This window comes from Podarcis pityusensis (assembly GCF_964106645.2).
Source record: "Podarcis pityusensis genome assembly, chromosome: 6".
NCBI lineage: Eukaryota > Metazoa > Chordata > Lepidosauria > Squamata > Lacertidae > Podarcis > Podarcis pityusensis.
The window spans coordinates 19,370,214-19,390,349 of NC_138030.1; the positions used below are offsets into that span (position 1 = coordinate 19,370,214).

Consider the following 20,136-nt stretch of genomic DNA (forward strand, 5'->3'; position numbering starts at 1 on the left):
AAGGAATTTAATATTAAGATTTAATAAAACAAGCAGGGGAAGTTTATATGCTAAGAAACCAGAAGAGGAAGTTGAAGGAAGTCATGGGGGGGGGGGGAGGAATTTGGGAATTGTATGTTTTGTTATCTGATATTATTATGATAAAAAATGTAAAACTTAATAAAAATTATTTACAAAAAAGAGGGCAAGGAATGTTCTGCGGATTGTGCAGTTCAATTGGCAGCATTAACACACACACACCCTTCTAGCATGGATAGGGGAAAAATTTGGGTCACTTCAGATTTTAATGCAAACCTACCCAACTTGCACTTTACGAAAGAAGTTGCAAGCTGAAACACAACTGAGATTCGGAGTTTCCCAAATTTTGTGATGTAGTTCTCCAACTAAATAATGTAAACAAATATGTGATTATTAATGGAAAGTGTGTGTAACATATAGCAATGCACTTTATTTTGGGAAATGGTTAAAAAAAATCTGTACATTGGACAAAATTGCATTTCGAAATATGTGGCAAATATATATATTATATACAGTATATTAGTGGTGATAACAGTGTTTAAATGCCTTCTGCGAATATGCTACTATTTGCAATTCTTAGTAAGTTCTCAACTTACTAAGACCTCGAGGACAATATCCTGATATTTATAAATAAAACAAATATTTTTAAAAATCTTACTATCCCCCACCAAAACACTGACAAGATTAATCAATATTTTCCAAGGAATGTGCATGAAGCAACCCAAATTTGTATTTTTAGTGTGAATGCTGAATTTCCATTTCCATTCTTTTTCTCTGTTTTCTTTTGTTCTTGCGTGTTATTTTAAGTGTATGTTGATGTTTAAATAAATAACAATACAATGTATATATGAGGAGATAATTTACTGCAAAATTATGAAGAATTTTTATGAGGACTAAAAAAAAAAAAAGCAAGCAGACTCAGAACTGTGGAGAACTGAACTTAAGACTAAAAAAATAAGAAAGTGAGAGAAACTAAAATTGCCAGATTTCTCCATTCCTACTTTCAAGGCCATTTGCAGGGCGGTGTGTGTGTGTTTGTGTGTGTGTGTGTGTGTGTGTGTTCCCAAAAGGAGAAGGATTAAGTTGTGCATTTCAATGGCAGAGTGCTTTCTGACTGAGGGCATTCTACAGAGTGATTCCTTCCCTATCCCTTGGCAAAGGACTCACAAATTTATTAGAGGGTTTGAGGAATTGTATGGTGAATAGTTGTGTCCCCTTTAATAAACAATTTGAAGAGAGGGTGGGTTTTTTTGTAACTGGCTATAATGTTCATGAACAAAGCAACTACTGGGGCCCATTATCAATGCCTTTAAAAATGTCACTATCACTTAGTGCCAGATGGCCAAGCAGCTGCCATTTTATTTTCCCACAATGCCCCTGGTGCAGTCTCTCTCTGATGCCACCTCATGCTACCTAGAGGAGCACTCTCTACCATAACCTTGAGGTCCAACTTCCCCTGTCTGGGGTACAATATATAGTTCTCCCCCTCCCATTTTACCTTAACAACAACACTGTAAAGTCAGTTAGGTTGGTAGACAGTGTTTGGCCTAAGTTTGTCTTGTGAGCTTCATGGATGAGTGGAGATTTTAACCCAAATCTCCTGAGCCTTCCTTGGGCAATGCAAGGCAGGGCTGGGGAGCCTTGGGGGGGGGGACAGGCTCTCTGATCCTCAAGAGCCTCCCAGATCACACTCCCATCTTTTCAGGGCACACGCCCCACCCCCAACCAGTGTGGGACAGGCTGAACTGGGCGCTCTCGGTGCTGTAATTATTTCCCATCCAATACAAAACTATCATTGGATCCAGAAGACTCTGTACCATACAGTGGTACCTTGGGTTAAGAACTTAATTCGTTCTGGAGGTCCGTTCTTAACCTGAAACTGTTCTTAACCTGAGGTACCACTTTAGCTAATGGGGCCTCTTGTTGCTGCCGCGCCGTTGGTGTGTGATTTCTGTTCTCATCCTGAAGCAAAGTTCTTAACCCGAGGTACTATTTCTGGGTTAGCAGAGTCTGTAACTTGAAGTGTCTGTCACCTGACGCGTCTGTAACCCAAGGTACCACTGTATTTCAATTTCAGATGTGAATTTGCACAATTCATGAGAAAGCTCCTGTGTTAACCAGAGGTACTTCAGTTCCCCTTTGTGTGTAGATCCTTTAGTGACTCGTGTCTGAGACTGCAAGCTGGAAACATTCCATGAATTATCTGATTCAGTACACTGGTTTCTAGCCTGTAACAGAATCGCCAGTGTGGTTTATGTTTTTTGGTTTTAAAAAAGGAAATTCCCTCCATACAGCTCAGTTCAGATACAGCAGCAGCCACCTTTACACATCCTTATGCAAAATGTGGCCGGGAGAGGCGCATCCGCTTCTGCTTAGCAGGATGCTTGTAGAATCAGATTCATGGTCTTTATGGGGAAAGAACCACCACAAGACCAAAACACAGACAACCTTGTGTAGGCAAACATTTACTCTTAGGCTTTTTCCCGTCCAGTCACGGACTGATACATTAACCCATCCAATGACTATAACTAGCAATTAGTGCCAAACATGATTTCTCAGGGATGGATTTCTCGGATGGTTTCTTTATTTATAACATTTTATGCAAATACATTTGTGCTCAGAGCTGTCCACAGAAAACACTCTAACTACTATCAACCGCTGGGAAAGTAGAGGGCAGAAAATGAATAACTTCCAAGCGCCCTAATGAGGACTGAGCATGTTTGGGGATAGTAATTGCTGGCTTAAATCCACTGATTTCATTTTTTAAAATATTATTTTTATTGCTTTTCCAAATAATTACAAATCAGTCCAAATTATTTAAATTTAATGCAATTTCTTTAAAACATCAGGTTTCCTGCTCCTGTTGCAAACATATGTCCATTACTTCCTGATGTAGCCACTTCATTCTTCTTTAATCTCCTCTTCATCCTTCTCTTGATGTTAGTCCATTCTAACATTCTAACAACCTTTATAGTTTCCTTACATGCAGCGCCTCTGTTGCTTTTCATAAATATAAAATCCATTTCACATGTGCAGTCCTTCATAAATGTTGTTTTCAGACCCTTTGAAATCAAAGGGTCTACTCTGATTATGACTTGGTTGAATGCCACCCATAATATTTATCTCAGGAATGTTCCTATGAAGGCTGGGAATCTGTGGCATTCCAGATGTTGTTGCACTCCCAATTGCATGAACCCTTTGCCAGTTGGTGATGATGGGAGATATAATCCAACAACGTTCGGAAGAACCTAAGCTGTTTGAGAGTGGAATGAACTACCTTGGAAGGTGGAGGTTTTTAAACAGAGGTTGGATGATCATCTGTCAAGGATTATGTAACTGTGGTTCCTTCACTGCAGGGAGTTGGATTGCCCTCGAGGTCCCTTCCAACTCTACAGTTGATTTTGTGAACGAATAAGGAGCCACAGGGTCTCTGGGTTACAGTATCATTTCCTCCCAGGAATGGTCAAAAGCAGAGGTCAGCAACCTTTTTCAGCCATGGGACAGTCCACCGTCCCTCAGACCATGTGGTGGCCTGGACTATATTTTGGATAAATAATAATGAACAAATTCCTATCCCCCACAAATAACCCAGAGATGCGTTTTAAATAAAAGGACACATTCTACTCATGTAAAAACATGCGATTCCCGGACCGTCTGCGGGCCAGACTGAGAAGGCGACGGGTCCGCATCCAGCCCCCAGGCCTTAGGTTGCCTATCCCTGGTCAAAAGTCTATAAAGGAATCTGGGTGAGCTACCAAAAATTTTAAAAAACAGGCATGTCCTCAGTAAGCTTGGAAACAAAGGATTTTCCTTAGATGACTTTTCCTCTATTAGATGAACTTTAAAACTGGTCTAGTAAAAAAGAAGAAGAAGTGTTGACAAATATTTACACTTCTTGGTAATAGGGTCGTAGTGCTCCTTAAATCATGGGATATACACTACGGGGGTGTGCAGTGTGTGGCCGTTTACGATAGGCAGAACTGAAGAATTCAAACAAAAATGGAAATAACTTTGATAGGGGGTGGGAAGTCTCTATTAACATCTTATGTATATTTATCTGCAGCGTACCAGAAACTAATCTCCCAAAGCTTCCATTCACTTCTGTACAGTTCTTGACGTCTTGGTGGTTTGAATCTCCATCTTCAGTGCAACCAGCACCTTATGAATAATGGTTGGGACCTTGCTCGTTTTCCATTTTTGGACTAACAAAGCATGGGCCACAGTAGTAGCATGCATAAATAGTCTTTTTTGACACCTGGAATTTCCCTCTGAATGATCCCCAACAAAAAAAGACTCTGGTTTTTTTGGAAAGGTACTTTTAAGCATTTCCCCCCCAATTCATTATATATCATTTCCCAATGCTCTTTTACAGTCCACCACATGTGATAAAACGTACCCTCAGCGTTGTTACAACTCCAGCACTTATCTGATTTGGACTTACACATTTTAGCAAGTCTATTCAGAGTTAAATGCCATCTATAAATCATTTTCAGGTAGTTCTCCTTCAAAGAATAACATGCTGTGGTCTAACTCCTTCTTAAATATATGGAGCCATCAGAACAGAGGGCAGGAGGGGTCTGAAGTTGCCCCTGGACAGCAGATTGAGCCCATCTGGGCACAGTCCTCTCCACTGCGGTGAGAGGTATTGCACTTCTATTTAAATTATAATGATTCTTTTATTCTATTAGGAGAAATCTCAATTTTAAAAATCTAACCATAAATTATAGTGGTTCTTTCTAAATTAGCAGCTAGACATATAAATTAATGTATGCAAATTTATGCAAATCTTTGACCCCCCCCCCTTATTTGTCAGCTCACCCCTTCTTTTTTTGATGTCACCTCAGTGGCCATCTTAAGAAACGTACATTGCGGGCATTGCTGGTTGTTAAATTGGCCTTGAAGACCCACCAATTCTGAGCTGCTTTTAATTTAGACAGTTGGCTTTGGATTGTTCTTGCCAACTGCTAAGGCTAATTTTATACACGTGTGGTGCTGGCTTTTGAAAGCTCCTGGTTTAATTTGGGTTGTATTTTATTATTATTTTTAAGTTCAATCCTTTCCATGAAAGCCACATTGTCCTTTAAAAGAAATAATAATAATAAAAAACTAGAATGATTTTCATGAACGGCTTTAGAGTTTTTAAGATCCATTCATATCAACACTGTCTTCTTAACAGGTTTATAAAATGTACCCTGAAGAGTGTTGCATCAAGCGCACAAAAACATTGGCATTTTTCTTGAAGTCTGGGGTTCTTATGGGTTAGATTCAAAGGACGTTACAGAGGAATTCTAATGTGGGTCCGGGAAGATACAGAGTGGCAGATTCACCACCACAGCCAAAGCTCTGCTGGCCGGGATAGAAGTCTCCCTTCCTTCCCTTCCTTCCCACTTATACCAACTCTAAGTTGAGGGGCCCAATGATCCCAAGCCTCTGGCAGCCCACTCTAGTATGCCCCATTTTGAGGTCATTTGGCTGACTACTTACAGTAGAAGGATCACTGGTGGTAGCTCAGGACAAAGCTCAGAGCTTCCATTCCAGCAGAGTCGCAGCACCGCCTCTACCACCACAGTGGCAGTGTTCCTCTCGGCTAACAGCGAGATGACTGCTGTTTCATCGAGAGTCATTCTGCAATGTGTTCTTGATGCAGCAATACGGTGTGGCCGCCGCTCCACTTTAGTCTCACAACAACACTGTGAGGTAGGTTAGGCTGAGCAATAGAGGATGACCAAAGTTCACCCAGTGAGTTTCATGGCTGAGTGGAGATTTGAACCCTAGTCCCCCAGGTTCTAATCAGAAACTCTAACCACTCAAGCCCCTCAAGCCCTTCTAAGCCTGGGGTTGGGCCAGGCAAAAGCTACGGTCAGGCAAAGGATCAAAGACACTGAGCGACAACATGACTGCTCAAGGTGCCCCGACTACAAAATTGGCGAAATCGAGAGATATATATCTGCACCGGCAGCATATCTCTTCTTTCTCGTATCTAAAAATGCAAGAAGGGCCTTTACACTCACCAGAAGCTCGGCTCTGCCCTCGCCGGTCCTGGAAGGAGCCTTTAAAAAGGTCCCATATGCTCAGAGACTTTGCGCTTCTTCATTGGGGGCAGATAGGAAGCCCAGAACACTTGTTCCTTAGATGTCCCTTTTATGAAGAGGCACGTAGTGAGACCACTGATCTCCTACTGATGAGGCTCGGTGACCCCCCGGAAAAGCAAAAATCTGACCTTTTCCTGTTAGGCAAAGATCAGAAGACGACCTGGATGGTTGCCAGATTCTGTGTACAGACCTGTAGGCGCAGACCATCTCCCAACTCAAACTAATTCGTTAAGAAAATCCCCAAACTTGGTTCCATGGGTGACTCTGGGTCAACTCCCTGCGGTAGTTTATTGTTGTACATTGTTTTTAAATTTATTGTTGTACATTGTTTTAATGGTTTATTTTCCTTCTGTGACTATACCCCCAAGTGTGTTTTATAATCTGGTCTCCAACTGTAATAAAAAATTATCTATCTATCTATCTATCTATCTATCTATCATCTATCTATCTATCTATCTATCTATCTATCTATCTATCTAACCACTATACCACACTGGCTGCACTACACACTACTCTAACTCCCCCTCCACCAGCCCCCAAGCCATCAATACTGGGAGGTTGGGATTGTGATCCTGGTCACACTTTAGCACCAATGAAATCCATGGGATTCTATTATCCATAGTTAATGTTTCCCACGTTATTCCACTGGAACTAAAGTGTCACTACTTCGGGATGCAGCGCTATGACTTTAAGAATTTATCTTGGGTATCTATGCCTGTCAGTTATAAAAGAGGCTTCTGGCTGGCCACTGTGAGCATAGGATTCTGGGCTAGATGGGGTATTGGCCTGATCCAGTGGGCTTTTCTTGTCCTCTTAGGATGTTGCAATTGCTTTTAAACGATGCTGGAGTTACAGGACTGGGTCAATAACTGGACATTAAAACCAGAACCACAGTTATTTAATCTACCCTCCCTCCCCTCCACAAATGGGAACCTTATGAGAAAAATCAAGGGAAACTACTATTAAAGTGAAGCAATATATATTTCATCTGCTAAATTGTGCAGTAATTTAAAAACAAAGAAAGGAACCACAGCAGCCAGCATGCACTCTGGGAAGGAGTCCACAACAAAACACTGTTAATTTCAGCATCACTTTTTCCATTCAAAATGACTCAAACATTTTGATCCTCTGAACTGCATTTGCAACTAAGCCAAGAAACAAGTGAATGCGTGCGTAGTGCCTGCAGTTTGAAAAGGTGAAATGTACACAGACAGAGGAGTTTGCCATTTTGTGGTTGTTGTTATTTTCTCTCCAAAGGCAAAATCTCTCTCTAAAAATACTTCAGAATGAAAATTGGTGTCGTTGGCAGACGTTTTGAAAAAGTTCCACAGTTGTGTTACATGGCAGCCATTTTGAAATGGTAGGAATTCTGGATAGCAATCAACAATTATTCTTGATGTGTTGATTATGCTTGTCCATGTTCCACCTGCCCCTTCTGCTAACTGATACTCTCTGTTTCCAGCACTCCCTCCATTACAGATCCCCCCCTTTCATCCACTTAGAGAGAGCCAATTGGCAGGTGGATGGATGCAATCAGCTGTGGGATGCTATGGAGTGATAACTGCAGGATAACCAGCCCCATATAACCAACATGCTTAAGTCTAGTTAAGGTATGAAGGGGTTAAGATAATAGAGTAAGCTGTCCTGCCAGGCTTAGCTCACCTTGGGAGGAACTAGGCAACCAGGCCTATTGTTTTCTCCCAATCTACCAGAGAAGCTCAGTGTGTAAAGAGGTCTGAGCTTGGAGCAACCAAAGGCACTGATAAGCCTTTATTGAGTTCCTATACCAATAATTTAGGAACTTTCACTACCGTAACCAAACCAAGTTTTACTTCCTGTGCAGCCTATTCTGAATGCTGTATGGAAAACTTTGAAACTCACAATGGCATATTTTAAAGGTCCAAGAACCTATATTTCCATGTTTTGCTTTGCTGCATATCTTGAGATTTTTAATCTCTGCTGGGTTTCTTTCGCCAAAGAGTGCTTGCCCCAAACCTGGATCTTGGCATCCAGGAATTCTCCTTTTATACCTAATTTTTTTCCTTACCACCAACAATTATAAGGCAAGTTCACTTGCAGAGCAGAATCACAGCTGGAATGCAGCTGGCAGATGTTGGTGGGTGGAAGCCGGTGGAGTTAGCATTCGGAAACCGGTGGATGCCACAAGGCTGAAGCAGGCTAATATTTGTGGGTGTAAGCTGGTTGAGATTCACCTCCAGAAGCCAGTTTACTGCATTTAGTTTTGGAGATGTTTCTGCGTCTGTCTAACCAAAAGCTACTGCATGACCTGGAGATGGACTGCCGTGCTGAGGCCCACCTACAAGTGAGCTGAGCCTCACTTAATGGTCCCTAGGCTTCAGTATGAGAAACATTGATCTATGCTATATAGTTTTGTTCTGCTTTTATTTAGCTGTTTGCAAGTTTAATTTCACTGTAGTATTTTTATATGGATTCAAATTGATTTCTTAAATTTTATATTTTATGTAAACCACTTAGAGATTTCTTTTTTATATGAAGTAGCATATACATTTATGAATGATAAAGCAAGTAATGCAGGAGTGGGGAAAAGCTGAACTGGCTAAAATTCTTTTAAAGAGACAACTGTAAAAAATAATAATTACAGGCATCCTCTGTTCTGCCTGCTTACCTGGAGATAAGTCTTTATAAAAGTACTTTTGAGGGTGGAATCTGCTTTCAGTGCAGGGCTGCTTCATGTTGTTTTGCAATTTCTGAGCAGTGAATGGGATTTTTAAAAAGATATTTTATTGCTGAGCTATCTGCACATGCCAAATTCCCCACATTGCACGTTAAAATTATTATCCTTTTTAGCTGCCAAAATATTGGGGATGCCAGTTGGCTGCATCTATTATTTGCAAATCTGCTATTCAAAGCAAAGCAAAATCCGAGAGCATGAATGTGCAAATGCACTATTTGTGTTACAAATGTCTCAGTGAGGCTGCTGCTTTATTTTTATAACACCCAGTAGCTAACTGTGTGAGGCAGAAATGAGATAGATGCAGTTACCTCATACTGCTCTATCTTTAGTCTAGGAAAAGCCATAAGTTTCAAATTGCTGAATTTTGGGAAGACAAAACACAAGTTGCAAAGCAAAAATAAAAAAATAAAAAATAGAAATCAAACAAATCAAAATGACAATAGATAATACCATATACAAGAAAACGATCTATTCTATACAATACAGTAACAAGGCAAAAGTTGGGGGATTCCCCCCCCCCATTAAGATACTTTTCCAGTTTGCACACCTGGATGACAGCATCAGAATGTTAAATACTAGTAAATCATTTTGATCTTATTGCTTTTAACTGTTTTAAGTCATCTTTAGCAATGCAAATCCATGAAGAGGGCAGAATATAATTTCTTTAAAAACACACACAAATAAATGAATCTGTACAGGAGAATGATTTCAGACCTTCAAGTTTCAAATAGTACTTTTCATATCTACCACAGCAGGCCTGTCCATCAGAGGGGAATGGGGCTCTGCCCCAGCCTACCCTCAGCCAGCCCCTATCTGCCTGCCTTCTTACAACCAGTCCAGAGGGTGGTACTGGTTGTCGGCATCTTGCTCCTTCATAGAACTCAACAAGGAAGGGGATGGGGACAAAGCTAGAATGAGTTGGTTCCAACTGTCATTGGCTCTGGCTCCCCCTACTGTTGGCCTCCCTGCTTTGTATCCTACTAGTTTCAGCGTGCAACAACAACCATGGCCATAGTCCAGTCCTCTACACTCCAGTTTCCTGCTGAACCAGGAAGTCTCTTCTTGCTCACCTAAGTGGGAATGATCAGAAAAGGCATTGAAAGGAAATAGAAAGAGAAATAAAACGTTGATGTTTTAAAAAAGTAATAACTGAGAATAGAGAAGAAATTGATAAGATAAGGAAGCTGTTATAGGAGGAAGAAGTGAATGTAAAAAGAGGAGGAGAAATGAGAAACTGGGAGTTTGGAGGTGGGCATGGAAGTGCAAGTGAAATGTAATAAATAGAAAGAAAGGAAAATGGAAGAAGTTGTAGGAGAGGAGTAAACAGTGTGAGAAATCAGCAGGTTGCAAGTGGGAATAGGGTGAAAATTAAGCATGAGAAGAAAAGGGGAGAAGAAACAGCAGGAAATGAGTGAAATTACTTTGAGAGAAATGTGGCATGGAGAGGAAATATAAAACCAAAAGCCTCTGCTTACTGTAGAGGTCAGGTGGCCAGTCCTCTTTTTAGCTCATGGACAAAAAAATTGGTCTCATCCATCCTTGATCAACACTTGGGTCAACAGGAATGGGGTGGGAGGTGTAGCTAAGGAGAAGGTTATTGCCCTCTCACTGATCAAATGACCAATCTGATGACTAGAGAGGGCAGTTGCCATCCATATCACAGACAAGTTTAAAACTCCATTTTAACCTTTCCATAAACTCCAGCAATGCTTTACATTTCCACCTGCCCCTTTTGCCACTGTACAAAAATTGGTGGGTTCTGACCAATGGTCCAGGGGTTAGCTACCACTGACCTAAACTATCTGGATCAGGAATTTTTGCCTAAATAGGATGGCTGAGTATTAATACCACAAGTAAAGAAAAATTGGGACCAGAAGAATATATACAAACTAATGCATATGCTGTACAAAAATATCTTAATGGAATATGGCACCTACTAAAAATAAACAATATTTATGCCTCTTTTTATACAAATAAAAAAATTACCAAGTTGTATAATATAAATACATCTAAAATCAAGAAACGGAATACATGTGACTCATGAAATAACACAGAGCACACAAAAATGTGAATAAACTGAAAAATTAAAACAATGAACGCTAACAAAACCCTAGTGTTATTTATTACTTGCATCATAAAACTATTAGTGCCCATCCTAATTAGTTCAGGAAAAGTGAAACATTGGAACTCTCTGCTACAGTGAAAATCTGTAAAATAAATTAGTAATTGTTTAGTCATTCTTAAAGAGAAGTGAGATATACCTGAAGGAGCGTCTCCACCTCCATTGTTCTGCCCGGACACTGAGGTCCAGCGCTGAGGGCCTTCTGGCGGTTCCCTCGCTACGAGAAGCCAAGTTACAGGGAACCAGGCAGAGGGCCTTCTCAGTAGTGGCGCCCGCCCTGTAGAATGCCCTCCCACCAGATGTCAAAGAGAAAAATAACTACCAGACTTTTAGAAGACATCTGAAGGCAGCCCGGTTTAGGGAAGCTTTTAATGTTTAATAGGTTATTGTATTTTAGTGTTTTGTTGGAAGCCGCCCAGAGTGGCTGGGGAAACCCAGCCAGATGGGCGGGGGTATAAATAATAAATTATTATTATTATTATTATTATATATTGATATTGAGAAAACACCAGTCATTGCCCACTAATTATGCCAATCTCAATCTCCATCCTCTGCCATTTTATTACTGTCTTTGTCCCTGCACTACTGTTTTGTGACTGGTGAGCTTCAGACCTGACCCTCTCAAGTGCTACCTAAGGGTGGAAAGTTTGAGAACCTTTGCAGTAAACAATACTGGACTAGGTGGATCATTAGACAGTTTCCTGCATTCCTGTACTTTTAGTTGAATTATCCTGTAATATCCATGTACTGCTAAGCCAGTCCTGAACATCTGGACATGCTTACACAAGGAACAACTTGCAACCAGGACATTGTCACAGTTTGCATTTGGCAAGAAAGGGAGGACATTAACTCAAACGGAGACTGGGGTTTTTTGGTGGTCAGGTATTTGTTTCTACAACACACACTGGTGCCATCATATCAAAATATAGCAGTGATTGTAAAAATAAATAGAGAGAGGAATATATCAAGATACTGTATATAAAACCAGGAATTGGATAACAATGTAAAATCTCTGAAATGCATCTGAAATCACTTAAGTCAAGTGCAAAAATAAGGAATGGGTGAATGGTGAGCCAGCGCTAAACATCTGTTCTGCAGACGTTAAACAAACAAACAAAAAATCTAAAAAATAATGGGGAGGGAGGATTAACTGAATAATGACTTTCTCTGTAATTCATCCACTGCACTGCAAACAAGGCTGCAGTCTGGTAACCTGCTTGCTTCTGAACAAATCTCACTGAATTTGTCAACATCTGCAAGTGAAAGTCCATAGAATCAAGCAACACAATAATTTAATAATAATAAAAAAAAAGTCCAGTAGCACCTTAGAAACCAACTAAGTTTGTTCTGGGTATAAGCTTTTGTGTGCATGCACACTTCTTCAAATACGAAAGCTTATACCCAGAACAAACTTAGTTGGTTTCTAAGGTGCTACTGGACAATTTTTTAATTTATTTATTTATTTTGACTGTGTCAGACCAACACAGCTACCTACCTTAATTTTTTTGCTATAAGCTTGACTAATTTTCTTTTAAAGCAATCCAAATTGGTGGCCATCAAACTTGACTACCTCACTCAGGGGCAAACAATCTTTCTGTAATATGTCACCCTGTGTGAGGCCAAAATTTGGCGCCCTCAAAATGGATCTGATCAGTTATATGAATCTTCTCAATTTTACACCCCTTGGCTCAGCTCCCTGTGTGTGGGTACTGCCTACGCCATCCTAAATCCGCTGCTGGCTCACTGCTAACCCCTAACTATAGATAAGCAAGATAAAAAGCACAAGTCCCATTCCCAATACTGTTCCTTGAAGGATTCCACCGTCTACATTCAGCAAATTGTCTGTTCCTATTCTCTGCTTCTTGTTTCTTAACTTAATCCCTATGAGAACTTCTGCTCTTACTCTATAACTGCTAAGCTTTAATCGAGAAGAGACTTTGCTGAAGTACCTTGTCCAAAGCTTTCTTAAGGGCATGTTCACAGTACTACTTCAGAAAGCAGTGCAGTTGCCCCCCACCCCACCCTGCATTTCACAGCTCTTACCCCATTAAAGGGATGCAGGTGGCACTGTGGGTTAAACCACTGAGCCTAGGGCTTGCCAATCGGAAGGTTGGCGGTTCGAATCCCTGCGAACGGGGTGAGCTCCTGTTGCTCGGTCCCTGCTCCTGCCAACCTAGCAGTTCGAAAGCACAAAGTGCAAGTAGATAAATAGGTACCACTCCGGCGGGAAGGTAAACGGCGTTTCCGTGTGCCAGAAGCAGCTTAGTCATGCTGGCCACATGACCCGGAAGCTGTACACCGGCTCCCTCGGTCAACAAAGCGAGATGAGCGCCGCAACCCCAGAGTCAGACATGACTGGAACTAATGGTCAGGGGTCCCTTTACTTTTACCTTCACCCCCATTAAGGGTTCACATCAGCATGGCTTCATTAGGGTCAAAATCGTTTCTGTTTCTTTACACGCTAGGGAACATTGACAGGCATTGATGTTTTTACCCTATACATAGGTATTTTCACCCCTTGGCTAGAGATGACTGAACATGAAGCTGGTTTGAGAAACAGTAGTATTTTATAATAAAGCAGAGAGAGAGAGAGAGAGAGAGAGAGAGATGCATTTTGGATAACGTGGTCGTGTGAACAGGGATTGAAAACCCAGCGCTGGAAATGCAGTGAGCTCAGTGCAAACGGGAGTGTGAACCCAGCCAAAGAGGAAAGTGCCAACTCTGGGCTTAAGGACACTCCCAGAGACCTCTGAAGGCTTACCACGGTTACGCGTTTACGCAGGGAACGGTGCACCAACGGTGCGTCCTGCGGTCCTGGCACTGTTGTTTGTTTGTTTGTTTGTTTGTTTGTTTTTGTTCTTGGAGGCCTGAGAGGGCTCCAGTGCGACCCATACCCCAAGAGCGATCCAACCACTCCCGGGAAGAAATCGCAGCCTCGCACCCGTCCAATGGGCGAGGCTGGAGGTTGTTCGTGTGGCATCCACGCGCTCTGGGCGCGCGACGCCCACTGGAACCGTTGGCTCTTCTCGCCGAAATGGAGACGAAGTGAAGCCCGGGAACCGACGTTGCCTGCCCCACCTGGGATCGCGGCTGTGCCTTTCTCCCTTTTCTGGAGCTTCTGGAGGGAGGGCGGGGGTCGGCGAAGGCGGCTGCCACCAGCACCTGCCTTGGCGAGAGCCAAGGGAAGAGAGAGCGCGGCCTCTTTTGGAGAGGCAGGCAGAGCTACGCTCCCAGGCGGTGGGACGGCTTGAAGGCGCTGCTGCTGCTGCCGCCTTCGAGGAGGGCTTTGCGGTCTGTCGGCCAGCCAGGCTGCGGTTGGACGGGTGGGGGCAGGCAGAGAGGAGCCTCGGGGGCGGGGATCGAGGGACTCAAAAGCGCGTGCAGAGGCAGCGTGCGCGCAAGGCTGAGCCCGAGAGCAGGAAGGTCTCCATCGCGGCGCCGGCTTCTCCTGAGCTGCCCCGACGTGCCATGGCCTCGCTCCTCACCGCCGGCTTGCTGGGGCTTCTGCTGGTGCTGCTGCTGCTGCTGCTGGCTTCTCGCTTCGGCAGAGCGCGGTGAGTGAGCGGTTGGGGTTCGCGGCGGCTTCCACCTGTTCTGGAGGAGGCGAGGTATGGGCTGAGGACGCAGGAGAGCGCCACTCGGCTTCGCTGGAGCTCGCCAGGTCTGGATGTGGGACATTTCTCCTGGGAGATTTATAAACATCTTACCTGCGAGGTCGCCTTAGACCCATGGATGCCCATTCAACTGCTTAAAACGGGCACTGTTACATGTGCCCCTTAATACTCCATCAACATTTGTAAGAAGACGGTATTTTAGGGTGACAGCGTGGCGGTCTACACTTTGGAACTCCCGGCTTATTGACTCTTTGGCACCTGTTAGAAACATGTTTGTTTCAGCAAGCCTATCCAGGCATGTAGAATGTTGGCACGTGTCTTAGCCTAGTTTTTAGCTTATTTTTTATCTTAATTATTTTGGAATGCTTTAAATAGCCTTTTTAAAAAAAAAAACTGCTTTCACTTATAATTTCATTGCTTTATTCTTTTTGTGAACTCCTTCGAGAGTTGCGTGTTTTCTGTTTCATTTTTTGCTTTTGTATATAAAATATGTTTGCAGTATTGGGTTCCATAATGGAACAACGTGGCATAATAAAGTAAAAGGACATAAGGAAATACATAAAATGGGATTGGACCTGAGGCAGGATTGAAGAGGCAAATCAAAAAGTTGGTCTATTATTGAAGGGGGAGCATTTAGTGTTGGTCATTCGTTTTGTATCTTTTTTTAAAAAAATAATTTTAGTGTGTTTTAATGCTTTGATTGAACACCATTAGGATAGCTCAGCCAGTAGTGCATGAGACTCTTAATAATGCCATAATCTGTGGGTGCTGGATGTTACTCCTGTGTTTGCATGTGTTTTAACAGATATATCTATCATCTGAAGATAATGCTTAATTAATCTGATGAAGCTGCTCTGGTCTATGACAGTTTATGCCATAAACCAATCTGTCAGTCTTTACCATGTGGCAAGAGTCATCATTTGAGGATCAATAAACGTGCATGACAAAGTAATAAACAGTCTTGTGGTACCTTAAAGACTGTGATGAGGTGGGCTGTAGTCCACAAAAGCTTGTTCCATAATACTGTACAGTTGTTAGTCATTCAGATGCCACAGTACAGTGGTACCTCGAGTTACAAATGCTTCAGGTTACAGACACTTCAGGTTACAGACTCCGCTAACCCAGAAATAGTACCTCAGGTTAAGAACTTTACTTCAGGACGAGAACAGAAATCGTGCTCCGGCGGTGCGGCAGCAGCAGAAGGCCCTATTAGCTAAAGTGGTACCTCGGGTTAAGAACAGTTTCAGGTTAAGAACGGACCTCCAGAACGAATTAAGTTCTTAACCAGAGGTACCACTGTACTCTGTTGCTTTTGCTGCAACAGAGAAACAGGGCTACCCCTCCAGCATATGTGTGCTAGATTTATTTGCCGGCATGGAACCACCTAGAGAACTCAGTTTTATGTTTGTTTTTTTTTTTTAAATAATATTTATTAAAATTTTCAAAAATACAGAAAGTAAAAATTAAAATACATTCAGATCCTTTTTTTCATATATCCACTTTCTGGGACTCCCCCCTTCCCCCACCCCTATCATATTCCTTTTTCATGTTGTTGGCTCCACAAGCTCTCGGTTCTAATTAAAAACTTAATTTGTTTAAACCATTATTCGAATTTAAAATTTCTACACTCCTCATCAATACCCTTAATAAAAAACCAAAAACTTCTTTCCCAGGGCCCACCCCATTTTCATTCCACAATTTCCCTTTTTTTTAGTAATAAAAACACCCCACATAATAGAAATATCAGAAATAAGAAATAAAAGATATAATAGATAAAACAAAGCCAGTTCAAAAAAAAAGAAGTTGACAAGCCTTTGGATTTTAGTTCTCCCCCTCTGTCCCCGGTTTAGTTTCCCCCTGACCACCAAACCATGTTATCCGCCTGGAATTCTTACAATCCATAAATCGCCTATTTCCCCCAACTCCTTGCTGGCTTTTTTTTTTTTTTTTTTTTTTTTCCTTTCATAATTATTTTTTAAAACACTTAACTTCAGATCTTTAATAAAACTCCCCCCATTGTTCTTTCCAAATTGTAGTCCAGTTTCCTCTTGTTCCGCTGCTGAAACGTTCTAATTCAGAAGCTTAGTAAGTCTGCAGGGATTATTGTTATTCAGGAACAAAAACTTGCGTTCAGTCCCTTCCTTTCTTCAATAGAAAATTCTATTGTCTCCTTTAGCTGAACACCCTGTAGACAAAATATCATTTCCGTTTTGCAGCTTTCCCAGAAGATAACCAGTTCTGTAAAATTCCAATGGTATTTTTCCACTTACGACCATCTTTGTAATGTCCCGAAACTCCTCTAGGGGGATTGTTGTAACTTTGTTTTCTCTAGTCCAAAAGTCCGATTGTTATCCATATTTTCGCCATTTTGTATCCAAATTTTAACAAGTTGTAACAAATTGTATCAAATTTAGCCAGCAAAGTTCTCATAATAAAATCCTCTCTGCTTTCCGACTTTGACAGCTACTTTGACAGCTGTCAAAATCTCCGACTCTTTTCACCAGGCTCTCTCTTCAATCACCCCGGTTCCCGGGGGGGGGGTTACGTTTCTTCTCCCTCAGTTCGTCCTCCAGCACAGTTCTTATAATTCCCCATCGTGGAATTCTTAGTTTTTATCAGCAATACCAATCTTTTTGGACCTTGGTTTCCCCGTCCTTGTCTTGGAAGGTTTACAATAGGGGGGGGGACTGACTTCCTTTTTGGATCCCCCCCCGCTCGTGTCCAATTCAAAAAGAAATTCTTTTTTTTTTTCCTCCTTTTAAACCCAGTTTCCAAATTACTCACGGGTTGTTGTTAAAAAGTCCGAATTTTCAATGGAAGAAGTCAGCGCTCTCCGCCGGATGGCATGCGGCTGCGCTCGGCAGGGATAGCAGAGGACTCAAAGCACCACGCTTCTCCCCGGCACCCGATCCGTAGCCTTTAAAAAGGCTCCTTCACGAGTCGGGAGGGCGCTGACGGTGCCAGCCGAGTCTCCATGTCCACGGCCCTCGTGGCCGTGGTTTTTAAGGGTCCCCGCATCGCCGGTGCGGTAGGACCCAGCCCCTGCCGAGCAGGCTCCCTCCGGAGCTCGGAGGGAGTCCGCCATTCGGCGATGGCGCCAACCCGGAAGTCTGAGAACTCAGTTTTATGGGTAGTATACAAATATAGGTTTGTGGATTTGCATTGCGGACATGCCGTCCAAATGTCATTTCCAAGTTTTCTAGATAATATGTACATTTGAGCCGCATTGTCTTCCTGGCCTGCATTTAGCATGTTAATGCATGCATGGAAATAGGATAGAGGCGCAAAGTTATGTAGGGTTGTAGTCAACTAAGTTTTACGCGGGATAGACTCATTGAAATTCATGGACCTAAGTTAGCCATGCTCATAAATTCCATGGGTCTATGCTGAGTAGGACTAGCACTGAATAAAACCTTTTGAGTTTAAAATGCCCAGGAGTCCACTTTTATATATAGAGGGCATCCCTATCCCATCCAGTTCCGTTTCACACCTTGAAGCCAGGGATGTGTCCAACCACCAGCATAACAGACAGAAAGACCCTCTGCAAACCATTCGAAATATACCATAGTTGATAAATCTGCTGCATGCAAAGCTTTATCAAGAGGGAAAGAAGTGATCTCTCTACTGCATGCTGTATATGATGGTGTCCTGTATTGTGGATTTATAGTAAGAAAGAACATGTAAAATAAATATTTGTTTACTCGGATAAGTGGAGGTTCTCTAGGGTCTTAGGAGAAAGGTTTCCCCGAGCTGTTTCTTGATGTACATTTCAGCAAGCCTGCCAAGGATTAAGCCTGGAATGTGCTTTCCCACTGATGTGTGGTCCCCCCAGAGTATTCTTACCTATCCACAATTCTAAGAGCATTTTGTTCTGGAATTATGTGTCGAGGGAGCTTCTGGAATTTCCTTTCCTGATGCTTCCAAGGAAGCTCAGGGCAGGCAGACGCCAGAGAAGATTTAGATAGGGACACCTGTTTTCTTATGTTCCTCTGTAAAGTGCTATTTACATAGGTGGTACTATACAAATAAATAAAAATCATTTATTAAAACAACTCAAAATCTTAGGGCTCCTTTAAGACTCTTCCTTAGTTTTCTTGCAACAGGTTAACAACGTTAAACCCCTGGAAGAGTTTGCTATTACTATTTTCCTCCTCCACCACCACCTTCTTTAAGAAAATAGCTTTCAGGGTAATGGGTAGCCTAATGCTCTTACAGTGCAATCTCTGCATGTATACTCAGAAATAATTCCCACTGAGTTCAATGAGACTTACTTCTGGGAAAGCATGTTTAACACAGAGCACACCCATTGAAATTAATGGCTCTAAGATAGTCATATTCATTAATTTCAGTGGTTCTACTCTAAGCAGGACTAGCATTGGCCACAACCCATAAACCATAATTCTCTTCATGTCTACTCTGTGGCAGGTCCAACCTAGTTCAGTAGAGTTTACTTCCAGGTTAACAGTGTAAGGCAGGGGTGCCCAAACTTCTTTCAAAGAGGGTCAGATTTGGTAAGGGAACATGTGTGAGGGCTGAGTGAAGTTGGGGTTTTTTAGGACTGAAGTAGTTGAGCTTTTTGGGGGATTTTACCCCAGGACATATACTGCCACAAGGGATGGATTAAATTGAACGGCAGGCCAGATTAGGCCTCCAAAACGGACTTTGGACATGCCTAGTGTAAGGGTGCAATTCTATATTCAGTAAGTCCTATTAAAGTGAATGAGACTTAATTCAGAGCGGACGTGAATATTGTTACTTCCCACCCAATTTTCAAGCAGATACCTGCACTTACTGAGGTCTTGATTTCCTTGGAATGAATAGCTTTATTTTATACAACCTGAGCATAGGAAGAAGGGTTCCCAGCATTAACGCTCTCATAGATCTTGCTTCCCCTTTGGGTTTTCAGCCCACAGTCCACCACCGAGCAGCAGCGCACTCACTCACAATTCTGGCTGTTGTTCTCCTATGTAGCAGTTAGGTGAGGAGTGTGGGGGGAAGGCCTACCCCAGGGGTCGGCAACCTTTTTCAGCCATGGGCCGGTCCACCGTCCCTCAGACCATGTGGTGGGCCGGACTATATTTTGGGGGAAAAAATGAACGAATTCTTATGCCCCACAAATAACCCAGAGATGCATTTTAAATAAAAGGACACATTCTACTCAGGTAAAAATACGCTGCTTCCCAGACCATCCGCGGGCCGGATTGAGAAGGCGATTGGGCCGCATCCGGCCCCCGGGCCTTAGGTTGCCTACCCCAGGCCTACCCATTTGTTCTGTGGCACAGAGAAACTTCTTTGGTGGTGCTCAATTGAGGTACAGTCATATCTCATGTTACGTTTGCTTCCTGTTACGTGTTTTCAGGTTGCGTCCCGCGGTGACCTGGAAGTACCGGAAAGGGTTACTTCCGGGTTTCGCCTCTCGCGCATGCGCAGAAGCACAAAACAATGTCACGTGCATGTGCAGAAGTGGCGAATCGCAACCCACGCGTGCGCAGACGCGTCGCTGTGGGTTGCATTCCTTTCATGTTGCGAATGGGCCTCTGGAACGGATCCCGTTCGCAACCAGAGGTATCACTG

The 20,136-nt window shown here is 42.5% G+C and overlaps 1 protein-coding gene and 1 long non-coding RNA gene across 3 annotated transcripts in view; both read left to right on the plus strand.

Annotated features, from left to right (window-relative positions):
• The window catches only part of LOC308480254, a 113,381-nt gene that overhangs the window by 44,979 nt on the left and 48,266 nt on the right, over positions 1-20,136 (plus strand). The gene's annotated exons all lie outside the window — the stretch shown is intronic.
• Positions 14,361-20,136, plus strand: part of PTGIS (prostaglandin I2 synthase) — a 48,428-nt gene continuing 42,652 nt past the window's right edge. The window contains exon 1 of one of the 2 annotated variants that reach the window (XM_081011323.1): positions 14,361-14,502. In XM_081011323.1, coding sequence (XP_080867449.1) covers positions 14,417-14,502 — 86 coding nt within the window. In that variant the 5' untranslated portion in view covers positions 14,361-14,416. Of the gene's footprint in view, positions 14,503-14,816; positions 14,858-20,136 lie in introns of those variants that run through there. The other variant, XM_081011324.1, reaches the window with a different exon arrangement.